Genomic DNA, 20,097 nt, shown 5'->3' with positions numbered 1-20,097 from the left:
CTTGTTCTGGACTATCTCCGCCCACTGGTTAAACCAGTGATGGATCCGCTACAGTTTGCCTACCAGCCAGGCATTGGGGTGGATGATGCAATCATCTACCTTCTTCACAGGAAGCACTGTGAGGATCATGTTCTTCGACCTTTCTAGTGCATTCAACACCATCAGACCCAGTATACTGAGGAACAAGATGGAGAGTGCAGGGGTGGATCATCAACTCACCACATGGACAATGGACTATTTAACAAACAGACCACAGTATGTGCGGCTTAAGGACTGTGTTTCTGACACATTCCTCTGCAGCACTGGGGCTCCACAAGGGACAGTCCTGGCCCCATTTCTCTTCACCCTCTACACCGCGGACTTCGCCTATAACACAGCAACCTGTCACCTTCAGAAGTTCTCCGATGACTCGGCTGTTGTTGGCTACATCCTGGATGGAGACGACAGTGAGTGTAGGGAACTCATTAAGAACTTTGTAGACTGGTGTGGACAGAACCACCTTAAGATCAACACCAGCAAAACAAAAGAGCTGGTAGTTGACTTTCGAAGGTCAAAACCACATCCACTGAAACCGGTGAGCATCCAGGCACGGAATATCGAGATTGTTAACTCCTATAGGTACCTGGGTGTTCACCTTAACAATAAACTGGACTAGTCAGACAATACACAGGCCTTGTACAAGAAGGGCCAAAGCAGACTGTATTTGTTGAGGAGGCTTCGTTCTTTTGGAATTCAGGGGGCCCTTCTCAGCTCTTTTTATGACTCGGTGGTGGAATCAGCCATTTTCTATGGTGTTGTCTGCTGGGGCAGCAGCATGACAGCAGCAGACAGGAAGAAACTGGACTAACTTATCAGAAAGACGAGTTCTGTCCTGGGCTGCACCCTGGACTCGGTGGAAGCAGTGGGAGAGAGAAGGATGATGACCAAGCTGTCATCCTTAATGGAGAACGCTGATCACCCGCTTCATGAAACTGTGGCTGCACTGGGCAGCTCCTTTAGCGACAGGCTTCTTCACCCACGTTGCTTAAAGGAGAGATACCGCAGCTCCTTTCTTCCTTCTGCTGTCAGGTTATACAACCAGCACCGCCCCAAACGTAGACAATTACCATCACAATAATTCACTTGGTTTTTAGAACTCTGGGCAATTACCTTTAAATTATGTGCAATACCTGCTGTACTTTGTGCAATACTTTTAAACTGTGCAATATTTGGTTAACTCCTCTATAAATACTGTTTATATCTTTGTAATTTTTTACATTACTCTGTACTTTACTGCTGTAGTTTGCAATATTTTTTTTTTTTTTAAACTCACATTTTTATTGAAATTTTTACATACATACATACATAAAGAACATATGTGACAAACAGAAATTGAAAAAACAAAAACATATCAGTAATGGTTACAGGTATCCTTTATCAAAATACAAATACATAGAGGTAAATCAATCAATCTTTAGGCATCATTCACTGTGTCATATTGTGTCCATTTTATCCATTTATTCACAAAGACATTTTCTCTCTCTCAGACTTCTCTTATGATCTTTAGCCACTGGGTTATAGTGGGAGGTTCAGTTTTGCACCAGTTTCTTGTTATTGCTTTTTTACATGTGATCAATAATATTTTGGTTAAGTATCTATCTTTTTCTGAGACATAATCATTTAAATTTCCAAGATACATAACTTTACATTCCCTGGGTATTACATATCCTAGAATGTCTTTCATCATATTATTTACATTTCCCCAGAATGTGTTAAGTTTATGACAGTCCCAAAAGATGTGTGCATGGTTTGCTTCTCTCTCTCCACATAAGCGCCAACATGTATGTTGGGAACCAGTTTGTTTACTCTTTAATTTAGGTGTGATGAAGTAACGGGTCAGGTTATTCCATCCGAATTCCCTCCATGTTCTCGAGTTTGTAGTTGTGTGTTGTGTCTTACACATATCGTGCCATTCATCCAGAGTAATGTTAATGTTCAGTTCCCTCTCCCACTTCTCCTTTATGTACAGAGTAGAGGCAGCTTCTGAGTGTCCTAGACTTCGGCACTGAGACTGCCTTAAGTTTAAATCCACTGTATGTCCTGATCATCACATCAGTTATACCATTCAAGGTTTTCACTGTTTGTATTTCCTTAGTAAAATAATCCCTTAACTGCAGGTATCTAAAATGGTCTCCATTTTCCAATCCATACCGTGTTTTTAATTCCTGGAAGTTCTTTACATTCCCATTCTCTATCAAAGTGCACATAGCTGTAAGCCCTTTTCTACCCCAGTTTCTAAAGTTATGATCATTTAAGCCTGGCTTAAATCTGTCATCATATGCAAACCAACTCAACAATTTTAAATCTTTTTCTAATTTGTGGTGTTTGACAAGATCAAAGCAGATATTCAATGTGTGCAAAGTTATTGGATCAATCAGGTCTTGTAGTGACATCTTTAGTTTAGCATTGCCAATCAGTACCTGGGTTGGAATGTCTGTCACCCCTCTCTCAATATCTTTCCACTTTGCACTATAGTCCTCATCACACCACTTGACTATTGGTCTGAGCTGTAATAATCTTTTAAATTAGGGAGTGCCATACCTCCTTTGTCTTTTTCTAATTGTAATGTACAATATCTTATCCGTGGTTTTTTACCATCCCATATGAATCTAGAAATCATTTTATCCCAGGTTTTGAACTTTTCTTGTGGAATCCTAATAGGTAGGGATTGAAAGAAATATAGTAGTCTAGGGAAGATGTTCATTTTAATTACTTCAATTCTTGAGTTAAAATCTAATGGTAGGGTCGACCATCTCTCTATATCTTTACTAATCTGGAGATGGATTTGATCATAATTTGCTTTATAGAGATGAGCTAATTGTTTTGTCAGAGTCACACCAAGATATTTAATAGTTTTTGATTGCCATTTCAATTTATAAGTTTTCATGATTTGTGTGGATGGAGTATAATAAAAGGTCAAAATCTGTGTCTTATTCACATTTATTTTGTATCCTGAGTGTTCACTAAATGTATTTATAAGATGCATCAGCTGAGTAAAAGTTGTATTGGGGCTGTCCAGGTATATCATGATATCATCCGCAAATAGGCTTATTATATGTTCTTGTCCATTAATATTAATTCCTTTTATTTCCTCATTTTGTCTGATCGCCTGTGCCAATGGCTCAATATATATGGCAAAGAGGAGCGGGGACAAGCAGCACCCCTGTCGCGTCCCTCTTCTTGAGTTATTCTCTCCGTTAGGCTCCCATTAACTTTTATTCTGGCTGTAGGATTTTGATAGATAGTTTTAATACAATTAATTGAGTCTTTATCGAATCCGAATCGTTCTAATACTAAATACAGAAAGGACCAATTTACACTGTCGAAGGCTTTTTCAGCATCAAGACTTAGCAATGCAGCACTTTTTTTATTAGTCTGTATTGTGTTAATTATCTGGATGGTCCTTCTAATGCTGTCTTGTGTTTGGCGTCCTATAATAAAACCGGTTTGATCCTCGTCAATTAGGTCATTTATAAATTTCTCATATCTTTGTGCTATAATAGATGTATATAATTTGTAATCCACATTTAGGACTGATATTGGTCTAAAATTGTTACAGTATTCAGTATCTTTACCTTCTTTGGGAATTATTGAGATTATCGCCTCTTTCCAGGACGGTGGTAGTTGGCCTTCTTTGGGAGTCCAATTAAAGGAGGCCACAAGGAGAGGTACCAGTTCCTCTTTAAAAGTTCTGTACCACTCTGATGGGAAACCATCACCTCCAGGGGTTTTATTGGCTTTAAGCTTGGATATAGCCTTGGATATTTCCTCTGGTGTTATAGGGGCTGTAAGATCTTTGTTTTGTAGTTCCCCAATAGCTGGCAAATCGAGTGAATTAAGGAACTGTCTTTTCGCCTCCTCACTGGATGAGGGTGGTTGTGTATATAGATTTTTGTAGTAGTCTTTGAATATATTTTCTATTTCTATAACATTATATTTTAATAGGCCTGATTGAGGATCTCTGATTTTGGATATTGTATTTAGTGCCTGTTGTTTTCTAATTCGCCTTGCCAGTAGTCTAGTAGCTTTAGGACCAGTTTTATAGTATTCCTGTTTCACAGATCGAAGTTTTTTCTCTATCTCTCCTCCTAGAATTTTGTCTATTTCCCCTTTCGTGGTCTTCATTTCCTGTAGGAGTTGAGTATTTTGGGTGTTTTGATATTTTATTTCTAGGTTTTTAAATTTTTCAGTTAGATTGAGATAAGCTGCTTGTTTTAGTTTCTTTTGATTTGATGTTATAGCTATTAATTTTCCTCTAATTACAGCCTTTAATGTGTCCCATAGGATAGTTGGGCTCGTTTCCTCCGTTTCATTTTCTTCGACATATATTTTTATTTCCTTTCTAATTTGCTCAATTATTACTTTATTGTTCATGATGCCACTGTTCAGTCTCCAAATCGTGTTTCTATGTCTGCTATTAATGTGCACAGTTAAATGGACCGTGTTATGATCAGAAATATCAGCCACTCCTATTTTGCATTCTCTCACCCTGTGTATGTCCCAGCTATTCATAAATACATAGTCTATTCTAGAATGAATGTTGTGTGTGTTGGAATAGTGTGTATAATCCTTCACTGTTGGGTGAAGTTCTCTCCACACATCCATCATGCCCTGTTCCTTTAATGACATATTCATGAATTTAAGTGAACCTTACTTCTTTTTGTGCTTGTTGTATCTATCTTATGGTCTAGAAGTACATTAAAATCCCCAGCGCAGATCATAATACCTTCTGATTCTGATGCTATGTTTGTGAATAAGGCTTTTAAAAAGGGTTTATCACTTTCTGGTGGAGCGTATACATTAATTATTGTGACTATCTCATTCTCTAATTTTCCTTTAACAATAACGTATCGTCCCTCTTCATCATTAATTTCTTTCAAACATTTAAAATTGACTGAGTTTTGTATCATTATTGCAACCCCTCTCTTGCGGCTCCGTTTGCATGTACTATAGAAAGTGTTTCTATAACCAAATTTCTTCAACTTTTCATGTTCTTCCTGAGATAGATGTGTCTCTTGAAAGAAAATGACCTGTGCTTTAAGTTTCCTCATTTTGAGAATTACCTTGCTTCTCTTAATTGGGTTGTTCAGCCCATTCACGTTTAATGACACTAGCGAGATGTTACTCATATTGTTTTTGTAGGGTCTTGTACTTTTCCTGAAACCATATCGTAACCATGATAACCAACAACAACTTTGTAAGAACATAGAACAGTTTGATATAAAACAGGGAATAATCTAGATTCCAAAAGTAGGCATGTGTCCATGTGCATGCCTCCCATGTTACTTTCGTGGGGTGAGGGGAGTGTCCCGCAACGTGTGGGGGCCCCTCGCTAGGTAGGTCTGGTCTTATTGTCCAATAATGTCTCTGCATCAACCTCCTAGCGTAGAATATGCGCTTAGTTACCGATCAGATATAACAAGTGAAGACAGTCAATCAATATTATGACCAGTTCAAGGGGTGCAAACAGTATTAATCTATTCGTCCATAGCCATTATTTAGTCTTTCGAGTGCACTTGCTTACCTCTTTGTCCATTAATCTCTTTGAAATTCCTGGAGTCTCTGTTCGGCTCGCTGAGCAGTAGCTTCTGAGCTACCGACTCGTTTCCACGATAGTGCCCGCTGGAGTCGCTCCTCCATCCCGGTTCTGGTCGCACCTCTCCCCGGTATCTCTGCCGTGATTCCCCTCTGGTTCAGTTCTTTCGCCGCCTCCTGTGCACTCTCATATGTCCGCGGACCGGCTTCCCAGTGGATCCTGATTTTCGTCAGGGGCGTCTGGAAGCGTATTCCTTTCTCCTTCAGGGCTTTTTTAATACCGTTGTATTCCTTTCTTTTCCGGACCACCTCGGTGGCGTAGTCATGGTCAAAAAAGAGTGCTCGGTTTTGGTAGTGAATTTTTTTCTTCCAGGCTTCCCTCAGCACCGTCTCTTTCACCGTGTATTGAAGGAAATTCACCACAATAGACCTCAGGGGTTTATCAGCGTCTGGTTTCGGCAGCAAGGCTCGGTGTGCCCGCTGTATTTGTAGATCCATGTTTGTCGGCAGAGGCAGTTAGTTTTTCAGAAGTTGTTTAATGAATTGTGTTACCGAGCTGCCCTCTGCTCCCTCTTTCATGCCAAAGATGCGGATGTTATTCCGCCGATTTCTTCCCTCTTGGTCTGGCAGCATATCCTGTAGTGTTCTCTGTGGTTTTATAGATTGAAGCAGAGCCTCTTTTGCCTCCATGATCCAGTTTTCTAACTCTTCGATTCTCTGTTCAGTTTCCGTGATTCTTGTAGCTCGTGTGTTTAGTTCTGTCGTTGTTTCCGTGAGCCGCCGGTTAATGTCCTTCCTAAAATCCTCCAGTTCTTTTTTTCATTTCTTTTTTGATTTCTTCTTTGAATGTGGTGAACTCTATTTTCAGTTCGGTTTTAAAGTCCTGGATTTCCTTAACGATGTCTTTCATTACTGTTCGAATCACCGCAGCCGCCTCGGACTCCATGCACTCTTCCTCTCCCTCCATGTCATCTGCTGTATCGTCTCCGTCTCCGTCGGTCAATTCGGGTTGTTTTTTCGGGTTCTTTTGGTTTATTTGTCGTCTTGGTCTTCCTCCCCTTTCCATCTCTGTTTCAGATGTATTAATTTTTATCGAAATTATCGAATTCGTTTTTTTTTTTAACGAGTACTGATCGGGGGCAAGTTATCTATGCTGCCATCTTGGGTTGCCAGTTTGCAATATTTTTAATAACTGTGCAATTTTTGGTTAACTTCCTCTATTAATACTGTTTATATTTTAGTAATTTTGACATATTCTTACTTCTTAACATGTGTACATACATGTAAACACTTTGTCTTTTTCTATTTTTTGTATTCTTGAAAGCTGCTGTAACACTGCACATTTCCCCCTGTGGGATAATAAAAGGCGATCTTATCTTATCTTATCTTATCTTATCTTATCTTATCTTATCTTATCTTATCTTATCTTATCTTATCTTATCTTATCTTATCTTATCTTATCTTATCTTATCTTATCTTATCTTATCTTATCTTATCTTATCTTATCTTATCTTATCTTATCTTATCTTAACACCAGAAAAAGTCGCTAGAATTGTCGCTAGTCGCTTTTTTGAAGAAAAGAAAAAAAGTCGCTAAATACAGCGACAAAGTGGATAAATTGGCAACACTGCATACAAGACACCAGCACAGCACCCAAACATCTACACTTGACACCAGATCAGACGCTAGTTCGCTGTCTGGAACCTCTTTTATCTGGAACCAGAACCGGAACCGTTCCACGTCGGTGGAAAAGGGGGATCGGAGCGATTGGATCTTTATCGGTCCACCCTCAATACCCAACGTACACAAAATCAAACCAACCAACATGTTCATGAAGGCACTTTATTGTTATTTTGATGTTGGAAAAGTCGGCGTGTGATTGGATGATCTCCGGATCGTCACCACCTCAGCTTCAGGCGTTGAAGAACTGGAACCGTTTGGTTCTCAGGCTGGCTCTCCTCGACTTCGGCATCGGGACACCTACACAGCAACACAGAGCCGACATGCACACGTGTTACAGGAAACTCCAGCGTTACTCCACCTAGCGTGTATAACGTGTATTTCTGAATTGAAACCAGACCTTCATCTTCACGCGCGGTCTCCATCAGAGCCCCGGACTCTCCAGGTTGGGCTTCGACGATGGGGGGAACAAGAACGTCGTCCTGCAGCTGCTCGTGGTCCGGTAGGTTTGAAGACGCCTCGGAGATGTTCTTCAGTGGATCTGAGGGAGAAATGCAACCTGATTCAGTTTGTAATGTTCACCTTCATCAGATCACCACCATCCATCTATAAAATCCCTCAAATGTACCTTCAGTGCATCCTCTATCCAGGTTCTGCTCCTTCAGTTTCCATGTTTGGTGCTCCAAAGCTGCTGGCTCCTCCAGTTCTGTCCACTGGTGCTCAGGTGCTTCATCCCTGTCTGGTTCCTTCACCCGGTTCACTAGAACCACCTGCCTGTCCTGTAGACACACCTGCTTCTCAGGTTTATTAACCTTAGTCTTCAAACCTACCTGATCCACTCGTTCTTCTACCTTTGTCATCTGGTCCATCTGAAGCACCTGCTTCTCCAGCCTTTTGTTCTCCATCCTCTCCAGGTTTTTGAGGACCATTTTCTCCTCTAAATTTGGCTTCTTTATTTCAATCTGGTTCTTTCCTACCTGCTTTGGTTTTAACACTGTGTCCACTGGGTCCACCTGCCTCTCTACCTTCTTCACAACCTGGTCTGGTTTTTCCACTCGGTCCATCTGCCTCTCGGCCTTCTTTATCTCATTCTCAATGAAACGAACCCTATTTTTTTACATGTTCCTTCCACTGGTTTATTAGGATGACCTGCTCTGGTTCTTCCACCAGGTTCAGCGGGGCCATCTGCCTCTCTACCTTCTTCACAACCTGGTCTGGTTTTTCCTCTGGGTCCACCTGCCTCTCGGCCTTCTTCACGACCTGGTCTGGTTTTTCCTCTGGGTCCACCTGCCTCTCGGCCTTCTTCACGACCTGGTCTGGTTTTTCCTCTTGGTCCACCTGCCTCTCTGCCTTTTTGATCTCATTCTCAATGAAACGAACCCTATTTTTTACATGTTCCTTCCACTGGTTTATTAGGATGACCTGTTCTGGTTCTTCCACCAGGTTCAGCGGGGCCATCTGCCTCTCTACGTTCTTCACAACCTGGTCTGGTTTTTCCTCTGGGTCCACCTGCCTCTCGGCCTTCTTCACGACCTGGTCTGGTTTTTCCACTGGGTCCACCTGCCTCTCGGCCTTCTTTATCTCATTCTCAATGAAACGAACCCTATTTTTTACATGGTCCTTCCACTGGTTTATTAGGATGACCTGCTCTGGTTCTTCAACCAGGTTCAGCGGGGCCATCTGCCTCTCTACCTTCTTCACAACCTGGTCTGGTTTTTCCTCTGGGTCCACCTGCCTCTCGGCCTTCTTCACGACCTGGTCTGGTTTTTCCTCTGGGTCCACCTGCCTCTCGGCCTTCTTCACGACCTGGTCTGGTTTTTCCTCTTGGTCCACCTGCCTCTCTGCCTTTTTGATCTCATTCTCAATGAAACGAACCCTATTTTTTACATGTTCCTTCCACTGGTTTATTAGGATGACCTGTTCTGGTTCTTCCACCAGGTTCAGCGGGGCCATCTGCCTCTCTACGTTCTTCACAACCTGGTCTGGTTTTTCCTCTGGGTCCACCTGCCTCTCGGCCTTCTTCACGACCTGGTCTGGTTTTTCCACTGGGTCCACCTGCCTCTCGGCCTTCTTTATCTCATTCTCAATGAAACGAACCCTATTTTTTACATGGTCCTTCCACTGGTTTATTAGGATGACCTGCTCTGGTTCTTCAACCAGGTTCAGCGGGGCCATCTGCCTCTCTACCTTCTTCACAACCTGGTCTGGTTTTTCCTCTGGGTCCACCTGTCTCTCTACCTTCTTCACAACCTGGTCTGGTTTTTCCTCTGGGGCCATTTGCCTCTCTACCTTCTTCACAACCTGGTCTGGTTTTTCCTCTGGGGCCATCTGCCTCTCTACCTTCTTCACAACCTGGTCTGGTTTTTCCACTGGGTCCACCTGCCTTTCGGCCTTCTTCACGACTTGGTCTGGTTTTTCCACTGGGTCCACCTGCCTTTCGGCCTTCTTCTTGACCTGGTCTGTTTTTTCCACTGGGTCCACCTGCTCCACTGGGTCCACCTGCTCTAACTTCTTCATCTCAATCTCAGACACCAGAACCACCTTGTTTACTGGTTCCCTCCTCTGGTCCTTTAGGACGACCTGCTCTGGTTCTTTCACCAGGTCCTGTGAGGCCACCTGCATCTCTACCTTCTGGCGTCTCTGCCACCATTTTCTCTTCTTTACCTGCTTCTCCATCTTTGGTATTTGGTCTGCCTGGTCCTCTAAAACATTCTGCCCCACTCCTTGCCCCATCTCTTCACCCTTTACCCCGCTTCCCTCCTGACCCTCCACGTCCTGCATCTCTACCTTCTGGCGTCTCTGCCACCATTTTCTCTTCTTTACTTTCTTCTCAGGTTTGGTTTTTCCCAGAACCACCTGCTTCTCCATCTTTGGTATTTGGTCTGCCTGGTCCTCTAAAACATTCTGCTCCACTCCTTGCCCCATCTCTTCACCCTTTACCCCGCTTCCCTCCTGACCCTCCACGTCCTGCATCTCCACCTTCTGGCGTCTCTGCCACCATTTTCTCTTCTTTACCTTCTTCTCCGGTTCGTTTACCCGCCTGTGCGGCTCGTCATCGTCAGATGGAGAAGTCCAACAGGAGAACATGTTCATGCTGCTTACTGTCTCGGCGTCTCAGATCAAATGAGCACAAACACACGAAACGCGGCTATTTATACCAGAGGTTTGGAGTGTGGTGATGTCATCATGATGATGTCACAATGTGTGCATCATCACTGCTGCTCTCAGCATCATTAACCTCTAGTGTAGAGCGGGACAGTGGGAGGAGCTTCAGGCCCTATTAATCGAAAGGTTGAGGGTTCGAATCCCAGTTCTGCCTTTTAGCAAGACCTTTAACCCTGTTTGCTCCAGGGGCGTAACAGCTGGAATACTGCACACCTGTACATGTATACATGACTAATAAAGGCTATCAATTCTATTACCATATACGTATTTACACACACACACACACACACACACACACACACACACACCGACCAGGCATAACATTATGACCACTGATAGCTGAAGTGAATAACACTGATTATCTCTTCATCACAGCACCTGTTAGTTGATGTTAGAAGCAGAAAAATGGATGCACGTTTGGATCCTGGTCTGCAGGGGTCAGTATCTATCAAAAGTGCTCCAAGGAAGGGACAGTGGTAAACCGGCGATAGGGTCATGAGCGCCAAGGCTCACTGATGCACGTAGGGAGAGAAGGCTGGCCCGTGTGGTCCGATCCAACAGACGAGCTTCTGTGGACGTTCTGCTGGGAAACCTCGGGTCCTGCCATCCATGTGGATGTTACTCTGATACGGAGCTCCTACCTAAGCATGGTTGAAGACCATGTTCACCCTTTTATGGAGACGCTTCCCTGATATCTGTGGCCTCTCATAGCAGGATGATGCGCCCTGACTCTATACTGGTTATAAACGCTCTGTACTGGTTATAAGAGCTCTGTACTGGTTATAAACGCTCTGTACTGGTTATAAGAGCTCTGTACTGGTTATAGGTGCTCTGTACTGGTTATAAACGCTCTGTACTGGTTATAGGTGCTCTTTACTGGTTATAAACGCCCTGTACTGGTTATAAGAGCTCTGTACTGGTTATAAACGCTCTGTACTGGTTATAGGTGCTCTGTACTGGTTATAAACGCCCTGTACTGGTTATAAGAGCTCTGTACTGGTTATAAACGCTCTGTACTGGTTATAACTGTCTCCCTATACTGGTGGGAGGTGTTGGAGAGTTACGCTGGCGTGTTTGGCTGCCGCTTCTCCCCCGTTGAAACTTACAAACTGTTAATTGCTGTTATTTTAAATATATATTTTTATTTTATTTTTATTGCTCACTCCTGTGCTGATCTTATTTTCTTGAGAAGCTTTTGCTTCCTCAAGCTTGCTACACCTGATCTTTTCATCTGTGGCGTGGACCTGCACCGGTGTTTACTTTCTGGATTACAGTGTGAGCTTTGGTGATTATTCTCTGTGGAGTGATTTGTGACATAGTGTCATAATTACATCGATCTGAGTCGGCTTTTTCTGCGACTGGGTTTGCTGGTTCTCACTGGGATATCTGGAATAATTCCTGCTCTGCGTCTCTGGTGGACTTGCTGTGTTACCTACCACGGAGGCTTTAAGCATGGCTGTAAGAACTGTAAGGTACTCTTTTAGTGAACTATATGCACTACAAAACACTTACTTTAAACCATCTGACTCACTTTATCATCTTCGCAACCTTGGCATCCTGCGGAGACCTAAATACTGCCACCGAGGATCAGGTCGGACGTTCGTCTACAAACAGCATTTGAATAATATTCCCACACTTTGGTCGCCATGTCGTCCTAAAATTCCCACGGAAACGTTCGACTCATCTACACAAGCTAGTGGTCGGATACTTCAATATGTTAAAATAATAAATCTGTCTCCACCGAACACTGACTCTAATGTTCAATGTGCTTTACTGAATGTACGCTCTCTTAATAACAAAGCATCACTCATTGCTGATGTTATTGTGGAGCGCAATATTGATCTGCTTTGTTTAACTGAAACTTGGCAGCAACCCAATGATTATGTTGCATTGAACCAAACTTTACCTGCTGATTATTTATATGTATCGCAATCACGTTTATCGGGTCGGGGTGGGGGACTTGCTGTGGTGTACCGGACTAATCTTAAAGTTAGAACGATCCCACTTCCCCCTGTGACCACATTTGAATGTCTTGCACTGCTCATTTCTGCCTCTAGATCTGTTTTAATTCTGCTCATCTACCGGCCACCGAAATTATCACCTGTTTTTATTTCTGAATTTTCTGACATGCTCACCTCTTTTATACCTGTGTACTCTAATGTACTGCTGCTTGGTGATTTTAATATTCATGTTGATTCTGAAAACTGCTCATTTGCTAAAAGTTTCTTAGATCTCCTTAAATGTTTTGACATCGCTCAGAATGTAAATTTTCCCACTCATAACAAAGGTCATACTCTGGACATTGTCTGTACTGTTGGCATCGCTCCCACTAACCTGCATGGTATTGAACTGTTTATTTCTGATCATAAGGCTGTGTTTTTTAATTTTGCCATACCATGTCTTCAGCGTGGGCAGCGTAAATCACACCAGTTCTCATTTAGGGACACTAGAAATATCACTCCTTCTCTCCTCATGGACATGCTCAGTCAGACTGATCAAACTGATCGTGATAGTCACAACACGGACCAGCTTGTGGCTCACTATGACAGTACCCTCTCTGCAATCTTTAGTGAATTGGCACCACTAAAGACTCGCAAAGTAACCTTTACACAACCCGCACCCTGGTACACACCAGAGCTGCGTAAACTAAAAGCTGCAGGTCGTCAGCTTGAGCGTCGCTGGAGGAGAACTGGCTTGACGGTGCATGCACTCGCTTATAAAGATCACGTTGGCTGTTATAAAGAGGCACTGAAAAAAGCAAAAACATTTGACTACTCTAACCTCATTCAACACTCAAATGGCAATCCCAGAGCTCTTTTTCGAACAGTCAATAAGTTGATACGCCCACTGAATTGCTTTCCATTAACACCTTCAGTTGAACTCTGCTCACAGTTTTTGGACTTTTTTAATCATAAAATTGATTCCATATATGCACAGTTTCCTATTATTCCACCTTCTGTGAATCCTCATTCTCTCTCTGTACAATTTACTGGTAGTCATCTTTCCACTTTTTCTACTGTTAATGAGGGTTATGTCAGTCAGCTCATTTTAAACTCAAGAGTCACTACATGTCAGTTAGACCCCATCCCAACACAATGGGTGAAATCTTGCCTTCCTGCTATCTGTCCCCTTATTACAAAGGCCATAAATGCATCACTCACTTCAGGATTGGTTTCAGCGTGTTTGAAGCTGGCAGCTGTTACTCCTGTGTTAAAAAAACCTGGCTTAGACCCTGACAACTTTGCTAACTTTAGGCCAATCTCTAATCTTCCTTTTTTGGCCAAATTGTTAGAGCGAACTGTTGCTTCTCAGCTTAATGATCACCTGGAATCAAATGAACTGTTTGAAGTGTTCCGGTCTGGTTTCAGGAAGAACCATAGTACGGAAACAGCATTAGTTAAGGTGGTGAATGATTTGCTATTAGCTGCTGACCAGGGGATGCTGAATGTGTTGATTCTATTAGATCTTACTGCTGCTTTTCATACGGTTTGCCATACCTTGCTACTTACTAGGCTTGCAACATTGATTGGCATCAACGGCACTGCTTTTAATTGGTTCCAATCTTACCTTACAGATAGGCAGCAGTTTGTTTCGGTCGGGAGATTTCGGTCTGATCCGTGTGTGTTGTCCCGTGGTGTCCCTCAGGGTTCAGTGCTTGGCCCCTTGCTCTTTTTATTGTATATGCTCCCTCTGGGTAACATAATTAGAAGGCATGGGCTCCAGTTTCACTGTTTTGCAGATGATGTTCAAATCTACATCTACACCAAACCATCTCATACTCTTCCTCCCACTGTACTAATCGAATGTCTGACTGATGTACGGGCCTGGATGAGTGAAAACTTCCTGAGCCTAAATAGCACTAAATCTGAGGCCATACTGATTTCCTCACCTGCGACTGTCAGGAAGCTCAGTAACATTCATTTTCTATACCGGGTTTTGTTACTTCTTCCTCTGCTCAGGTTCGAAATCTGGGTGTCATTCTGGACACAACACTGTCATTTGAGCCTCACATCAAAAATATATGCAAAACCGCCTTTTACCATCTTAAGAACATTTCAAGAATTCGCCCTTTTCTTTCTTTTACTGCTGCTGAGACTATTATTCATGCGTTTGTGACATCCCGTATCGATTATTGTAATGCAATGTTATATGGTCTCCCTAACCGGCTTTTAAACAGATTACAGTATGTCCAAAACTCTGCAGCCAGGGTGCTGACCCGTAAAAGATCTGTCGAACATATTACACCTGTGCTGAGGGATCTTCACTGGCTTCCAGTACAGTTTAGAGTGCATTATAAAATACTGGTGCTTGTCTATGAGTCTCTCCATGGCCTCGCCCCCACATACTTGACTCACTTACTTCAGAGCTATGTTCCGTCACGCACTTTACGCTCCTCAAATTCGCATCTCCTAGCAGTTCCATCTGCAAAATTACGTTCTGTAGGTGACAGAGCTTTTAGTGTTGCTGGCCCTAAACTCTGGAATGAACTCCCACTACAGATACGTACCTGTCATTCATTGTCATTATTCAAAGTTAGTCTCAAAACACATCTCTATCAGTTAACTTATGAGTGAGCAATCGCTTAATCATTTATTTAGTGTTATATTTTCATCTTACATTTTCATTGTTTTGTTTTAATTTTGTCTTATCTTGTATTTTACTCTACTTTTATACCATTACTATCCTAATCATGACATTATTATCTATTTTATTTACATGCACATTACTGTTTTATGTTGATGCTCTCTGTAATTTCTATTGTTTTTATTGTACAGTAGCCTTGGGTCTCGTGAAAGGCTCTTTATAAAATAAATGTATTATTATTATTATTATAAACGCTCTGTACTGGTTATAAGAGCTCTGTACTGGTTATAAACGCTCTGTACTGGTTATAAGAGCTCTGTACTGGTTATAAACGCTCTGTACTGGTTATGAGAGCTCTGTACTGGTTATAAACGCTCTGTACTGCTTATAAACGCTCTGTACTGGTTATAGGTTTTATATATTTTTATAGGTGTGCCCGCTGTATTTGTAGATCCATGTTTGTCGGCAGAGGCAGTTAGTTTTTCAGAAGTTGTTTAATGAATTGTGTTACCGAGCTGCCCTCTGCTCCCTCTTTCATGCCAAAGATGCGGATGTTATTCCGCCGATTTCTTCCCTCTTGGTCTGGCAGCATATCCTGTAGTGTTCTCTGTGGTTTTATAGATTGAAGCAGAGCCTCTTTTGCCTCCATGTTCCAGTTTTCTAACTCTTCGATTCTCTGTTCAGTTTCCGTGATTCTTGTAGCTCGTGTGTTTAGTTCTGTCGTTGTTTCCGTGAGCCGCCGGTTAATGTCCTTCCTAAAATCCTCCAGTTCTTTTTTTCATTTCTTTTTTCATTTCTTCTTTGAATGTGGTGAACTCTATTTTCAGTTCGGTTTTAAAGTCCTGGATTTCCTTAACGATGTCTTTCATTCCTGTTCGAATCACCGCAGCCGCCTCGGACTCCATGCACTCTTCCTCTCCCTCCATGTCATCTGCTGTATCGTCTCCGTCTCCGTCGGTCAATTCGGGTTGTTTTTTCGGGTTCTTTTGGTTTATTTGTCGTCTTGGTCTTCCTCCCCTTTCCATCTCTGTTTCAGATGTATTAATTTTTATCGAAATAATCGAATTCGGGTTTTTTTTATCGAGTACTGATCGGGAGCAAGTTATCTATGCTGCCATCTTGGGTTGCCAGTTTGCAATATTTTTAACAACTGTGCAATTTTTGGTTAACTTCCTCTATTAATACTGTTTATATTTTTGTAATTTTTACATATTCTTACTTCTTAACATGTGTACATACATGTAAACACTTTGTCTTTTTCTATTTTTTGTATTCTTGAAAGCTGCTGTAACACTGCACATTTCCCCCTGTGGGATAATAAAAGGCGATCTTATCTTATCTTATCTTATCTTATCTTATCTTATCTTATCTTAACACCAGAAAAAGTCGCTAGAATTGTCGCTAGTCGCTTTTTTGAAGAAAAGAAAAAAAGTCGCTAAATACAGCGACAAAGTGGATAAATTGGCAACACTGCATACGAGACACCAGCACAGCACCCAAACCTCTACACTTGACACCAGATCAGACGGTAGTTCGCTGTCTGGAACCTCTTTTATCTGGAACCAGAACCGGAACCGTTCCACGTCGGTGGAAAAGGGGGATCGGAGCGATTGGATCTTTATCGGTCCACCCTCAATACCCAACGTACACAAAATCAAACCAACCAACATGTTCATGAAGGCACTTTATTGTTATTTTGATGTTGGAAAAGTCGGCGTGTGATTGGATGATCTCCGGATCGTCACCACCTCAGCTTCAGGCGTTGAAGAACTGGAACCGTTTGGTTCTCAGGCTGGCTCTCCTCGACTTCGGCATCGGGACACCTACACAGCAACACAGAGCCGACATGCACACGTGTTACAGGAAACTCCAGCGTTACTCCACCTAGCGTGTATAACGTGTATTTCTGAATTGAAACCAGACCTTCATCTTCACGCGCGGTCTCCATCAGAGCCCCGGACTCTCCAGGTTGGGCTTCGACGATGGGGGGAACAAGAACGTCGTCCTGCAGCTGCTCGTGGTCCGGTTTGTTTGAAGACGCCTCGGAGATGTTCTTCAGTGGATCTGAGGGAGAAATGCAACCTGATTCAGTTTGTAACGTTCACCTTCATCAGATCACCACCATCCATCTATAAAATCCCTCAAATGTACCTTCAGTGCATCCTCTATCCAGGTTCTGCTCCTTCAGTTTCCATGTTTGGTGCTCCAAAGCTGCTGGCTCCTCCAGTTCTGTCCACTGGTGCTCAGGTGCTTCATCCCTGTCTGGTTCCTTCACCCGGTTCACTAGAACCACCTGCCTGTCCTGTAGACACACCTGCTTCTCAGGTTTATTAACCTTAGTCTTCAAACCTACCTGATCCACTAGTTCTTCAACCTTTGTCATCTGGTCCATCTGAAGCACCTGCTTCTCCAGCCTTTTGTTCTCCATCCTCTCCAGGTTTTTGAGGACCATTTTCTCCTCTAAATTTGGCTTCTTTATTTCAATCTGGTTCTTTCCTACCTGCTTTGGTTTTAACACTGTGTCCACCTGCCTCTCGGCCTTCTTTATCTCATTCTCAATGAAACGAACCCTATTTTTTACATGTTCCTTCCACTGGTTTATTAGGATGACCTGCTCTGGTTCTTCCACCAGGTTCAGCGGGGCCATCTGCCTCTCTACCTTCTTCACAACCTGGTCTGGTTTTTCCTCTGGGTCCACCTGCCTCTCGGCCTTCTTCACGACCTGGTCTGGTTTTTCCTCTGGGTCCACCTGCCTCTCGGCCTTCTTCACGACCTGGTCTGGTTTTTCCTCTGGGTCCACCTGCCTCTCGGCCTTCTTCACGACCTGGTCTGGTTTTTCCTCTGGGTCCACCTGCCTCTCGGCCTTCTTCACGACCTGGTCTGGTTTTTCCTCTGTGTCCACCTGCCTCTCGGCCTTCTTCACGACCTGGTCTGGTTTTTCCTCTGGGTCCACCTGCCTCTCGGCCTTCTTCACGACCTGGTCTGGTTTTTCCTCTGGGTCCACCTGCCTCTCGGCCTTCTTCACGACCTGGTCTGGTTTTTCCACTGGGTCCACCTGCCTCTCGGCCTTCTTTATCTCATTCTCAATGAAACGAACCCTATTTTTTACATGTTCCTTCCACTGGTTTATTAGGATGACCTGCTCTGGTTCTTCCACCAGGTTCAGCGGGGCCATCTGCCTCTCTACCTTCTTCACAACCTGGTCTGGTTTTTCCTCTGGGTCCACCTGCCTCTCGGCCTTCTTCACGACCTGGTCTGGTTTTTCCACTGGGTCCACCTGCCTCTCGGCCTTCTTTATCTCATTCTCAATGAAACGAACCCTATTTTTTACATGGTCCTTCCACTGGTTTATTAGGATGACCTGCTCTGGTTCTTCAACCAGGTTCAGCGGGGCCATCTGCCTCTCTACCTTCTTCACAACCTGGTCTGGTTTTTCCTCTGGGTCCACCTGTCTCTCGGCCTTCTTCACAACCTGGTCTGGTTTTTCCTCTGGGGCCATCTGCCTCTCTACCTTCTTCACAACCTGGTCTGGTTTTTCCACTGGGTCCACCTGCCTTTGGGCCTTCTTCACGACTTGGTCTGGTTTTTCCACTGGGTCCACCTGCCTTTCGGCCTTCTTCTTGACCTGGTCTGTTTTTTCCACTGGGTCCACCTGCTCCACTGGGTCCACCTGCTCTAACTTCTTCATCTCAATCTCAGACACCAGAACCACCTTGTTTACTGGTTCCCTCCTCTGGTCCTTTAGGACGACCTGCTCTGGTTCTTTCACCAGGTCCTGTGAGGCCACCTGCATCTCTACCTTCTTGCGTCTCTGCCACCATTTTCTCTTCTTTACCTGCTTCTCCATCTTTGGTATTTGGTCTGCCTGGTCCTCTAAAACATTCTGCCCCACTCCTTGCCCCATCTCTTCACCCTTTACCCCGCTTCCCTCCTGACCCTCCACGTCCTGCATCTCTACCTTCTGGCGTCTCTGCCACCATTTTCTCTTCTTTACTTTCTTCTCAGGTTTGGTTTTTCTCAGAACCACCTGCTTCTCCATCTTTGGTATTTGGTCTGCCTGGTCCTCTAAAACATTCTGCTCCACTCCTTGCCCCATCTCTTCACCCTTTACCCCGCTTCCCTCTCCACCTTCCACGTCCTGCATCTCCACCTTCTGGCGTCTCTGCCACCATTTTCTCTTCTTTACCTTCTTCTCCGGTTCATTTACCCGCCTGTGCGGCTCGTCATCGTCAGATGGAGAAGTCCAACAGGAGAACATGTTCATGCTGCTTACTGTCTCGGCGTCTCAGATCAAATGAGCACAAACACACGAAACGCGGCTATTTATACCAGAGGTGTGGAGTGTGGTGATGTCATCATGATGATGTCACAATGTGTGCATGTAGCTGAGAGTGGTGCTGATCATCATCACTGCTGCTCTCAGCATCATTAACCTCTAGTGTAGAGCGGGACAGTGGGAGGAGCTTCAGGCCCTATTAATCGAAAGGTTGAGGGTTCGAATCCCAGTTCTGCCTTTTAGCAAGACCTTTAACCCTGTTTGCTCCAGGGGCGTAACAGCTGGAATACTGCACACCTGTACATGTATACATGACTAATAAAGGCAATCAATTCTATTACCATATACGTATTTACACACACACACAAACACACACACACACACACACCGACCAGGCATAACATTATGACCACTGACAGCTGGAGTGAATAACCCTGATTATCTTTTCATCACAGCACCTGTTAGTTGATGTTAGAAGCAGAAAAATGGATGCACGTTTGGATCCTGGTCTGCAGGGGTCAGTATCTATCAAAAGTGCTCCAAGGAAGGGACAGTGGTAAACCGGCGACAGGGTCATGAGCGCCAAGGCTCACTGATGCACGTAGGGAGAGAAGGCTGGCCCGTGTGGTCCGATCCAACAGACGAGCTCCTGTGGACGTTCTGCTGGGAAACCTCGGGTCCTGCCGTCCATGTGGATGTTACTCTGATACGGAGCTCCTACCTAAGCATGGTTGAAGACCATGTTCACCCTTTTATGGAGACGCTTCCCTGATATCTGTGGCCTTTCATAGCAGGATGATGCGCCCTGACTCTGTACT

The 20,097-nt window shown here is 43.7% G+C and overlaps 3 protein-coding genes across 3 annotated transcripts in view; 1 reads left to right on the top strand and 2 right to left on the bottom strand.

The window, feature by feature from the left end:
- Positions 1–20,097, top strand: part of LOC134310157 (tetratricopeptide repeat protein 24) — a 184,471-nt gene that overhangs the window by 11,967 nt on the left and 152,407 nt on the right. The window lies entirely within an intron of this gene.
- On the bottom strand, positions 7,403–8,409 carry LOC134310761 (uncharacterized). Its single transcript, XM_062992404.1, has 3 exons — positions 7,883–8,409; positions 7,655–7,795; positions 7,403–7,554 (listed from the first exon to the last, which is right to left on the bottom strand). Exons 1-3 carry the CDS (start codon positions 8,316–8,318, stop codon positions 7,487–7,489), a joined length of 645 nt encoding a protein of 214 aa, XP_062848474.1. The 5' UTR covers positions 8,319–8,409; the 3' UTR covers positions 7,403–7,486.
- LOC134310760 (titin-like) lies at positions 16,675–18,184 on the bottom strand. Its single transcript, XM_062992403.1, has 3 exons — positions 17,155–18,184; positions 16,927–17,067; positions 16,675–16,826 (listed from the first exon to the last, which is right to left on the bottom strand). The coding sequence occupies exons 1-3, from the start codon at positions 18,176–18,178 to the stop codon at positions 16,759–16,761; spliced, it is 1,233 nt and encodes a 410-aa protein (XP_062848473.1). The 5' UTR covers positions 18,179–18,184; the 3' UTR covers positions 16,675–16,758.

The sequence above is a fragment of the Trichomycterus rosablanca genome, chromosome 3 (genome assembly GCF_030014385.1).
Source record: "Trichomycterus rosablanca isolate fTriRos1 chromosome 3, fTriRos1.hap1, whole genome shotgun sequence".
Taxonomy (NCBI): domain Eukaryota; kingdom Metazoa; phylum Chordata; class Actinopteri; order Siluriformes; family Trichomycteridae; genus Trichomycterus; species Trichomycterus rosablanca.
This window is presented reverse-complemented; position numbering and strand designations above follow the sequence as displayed.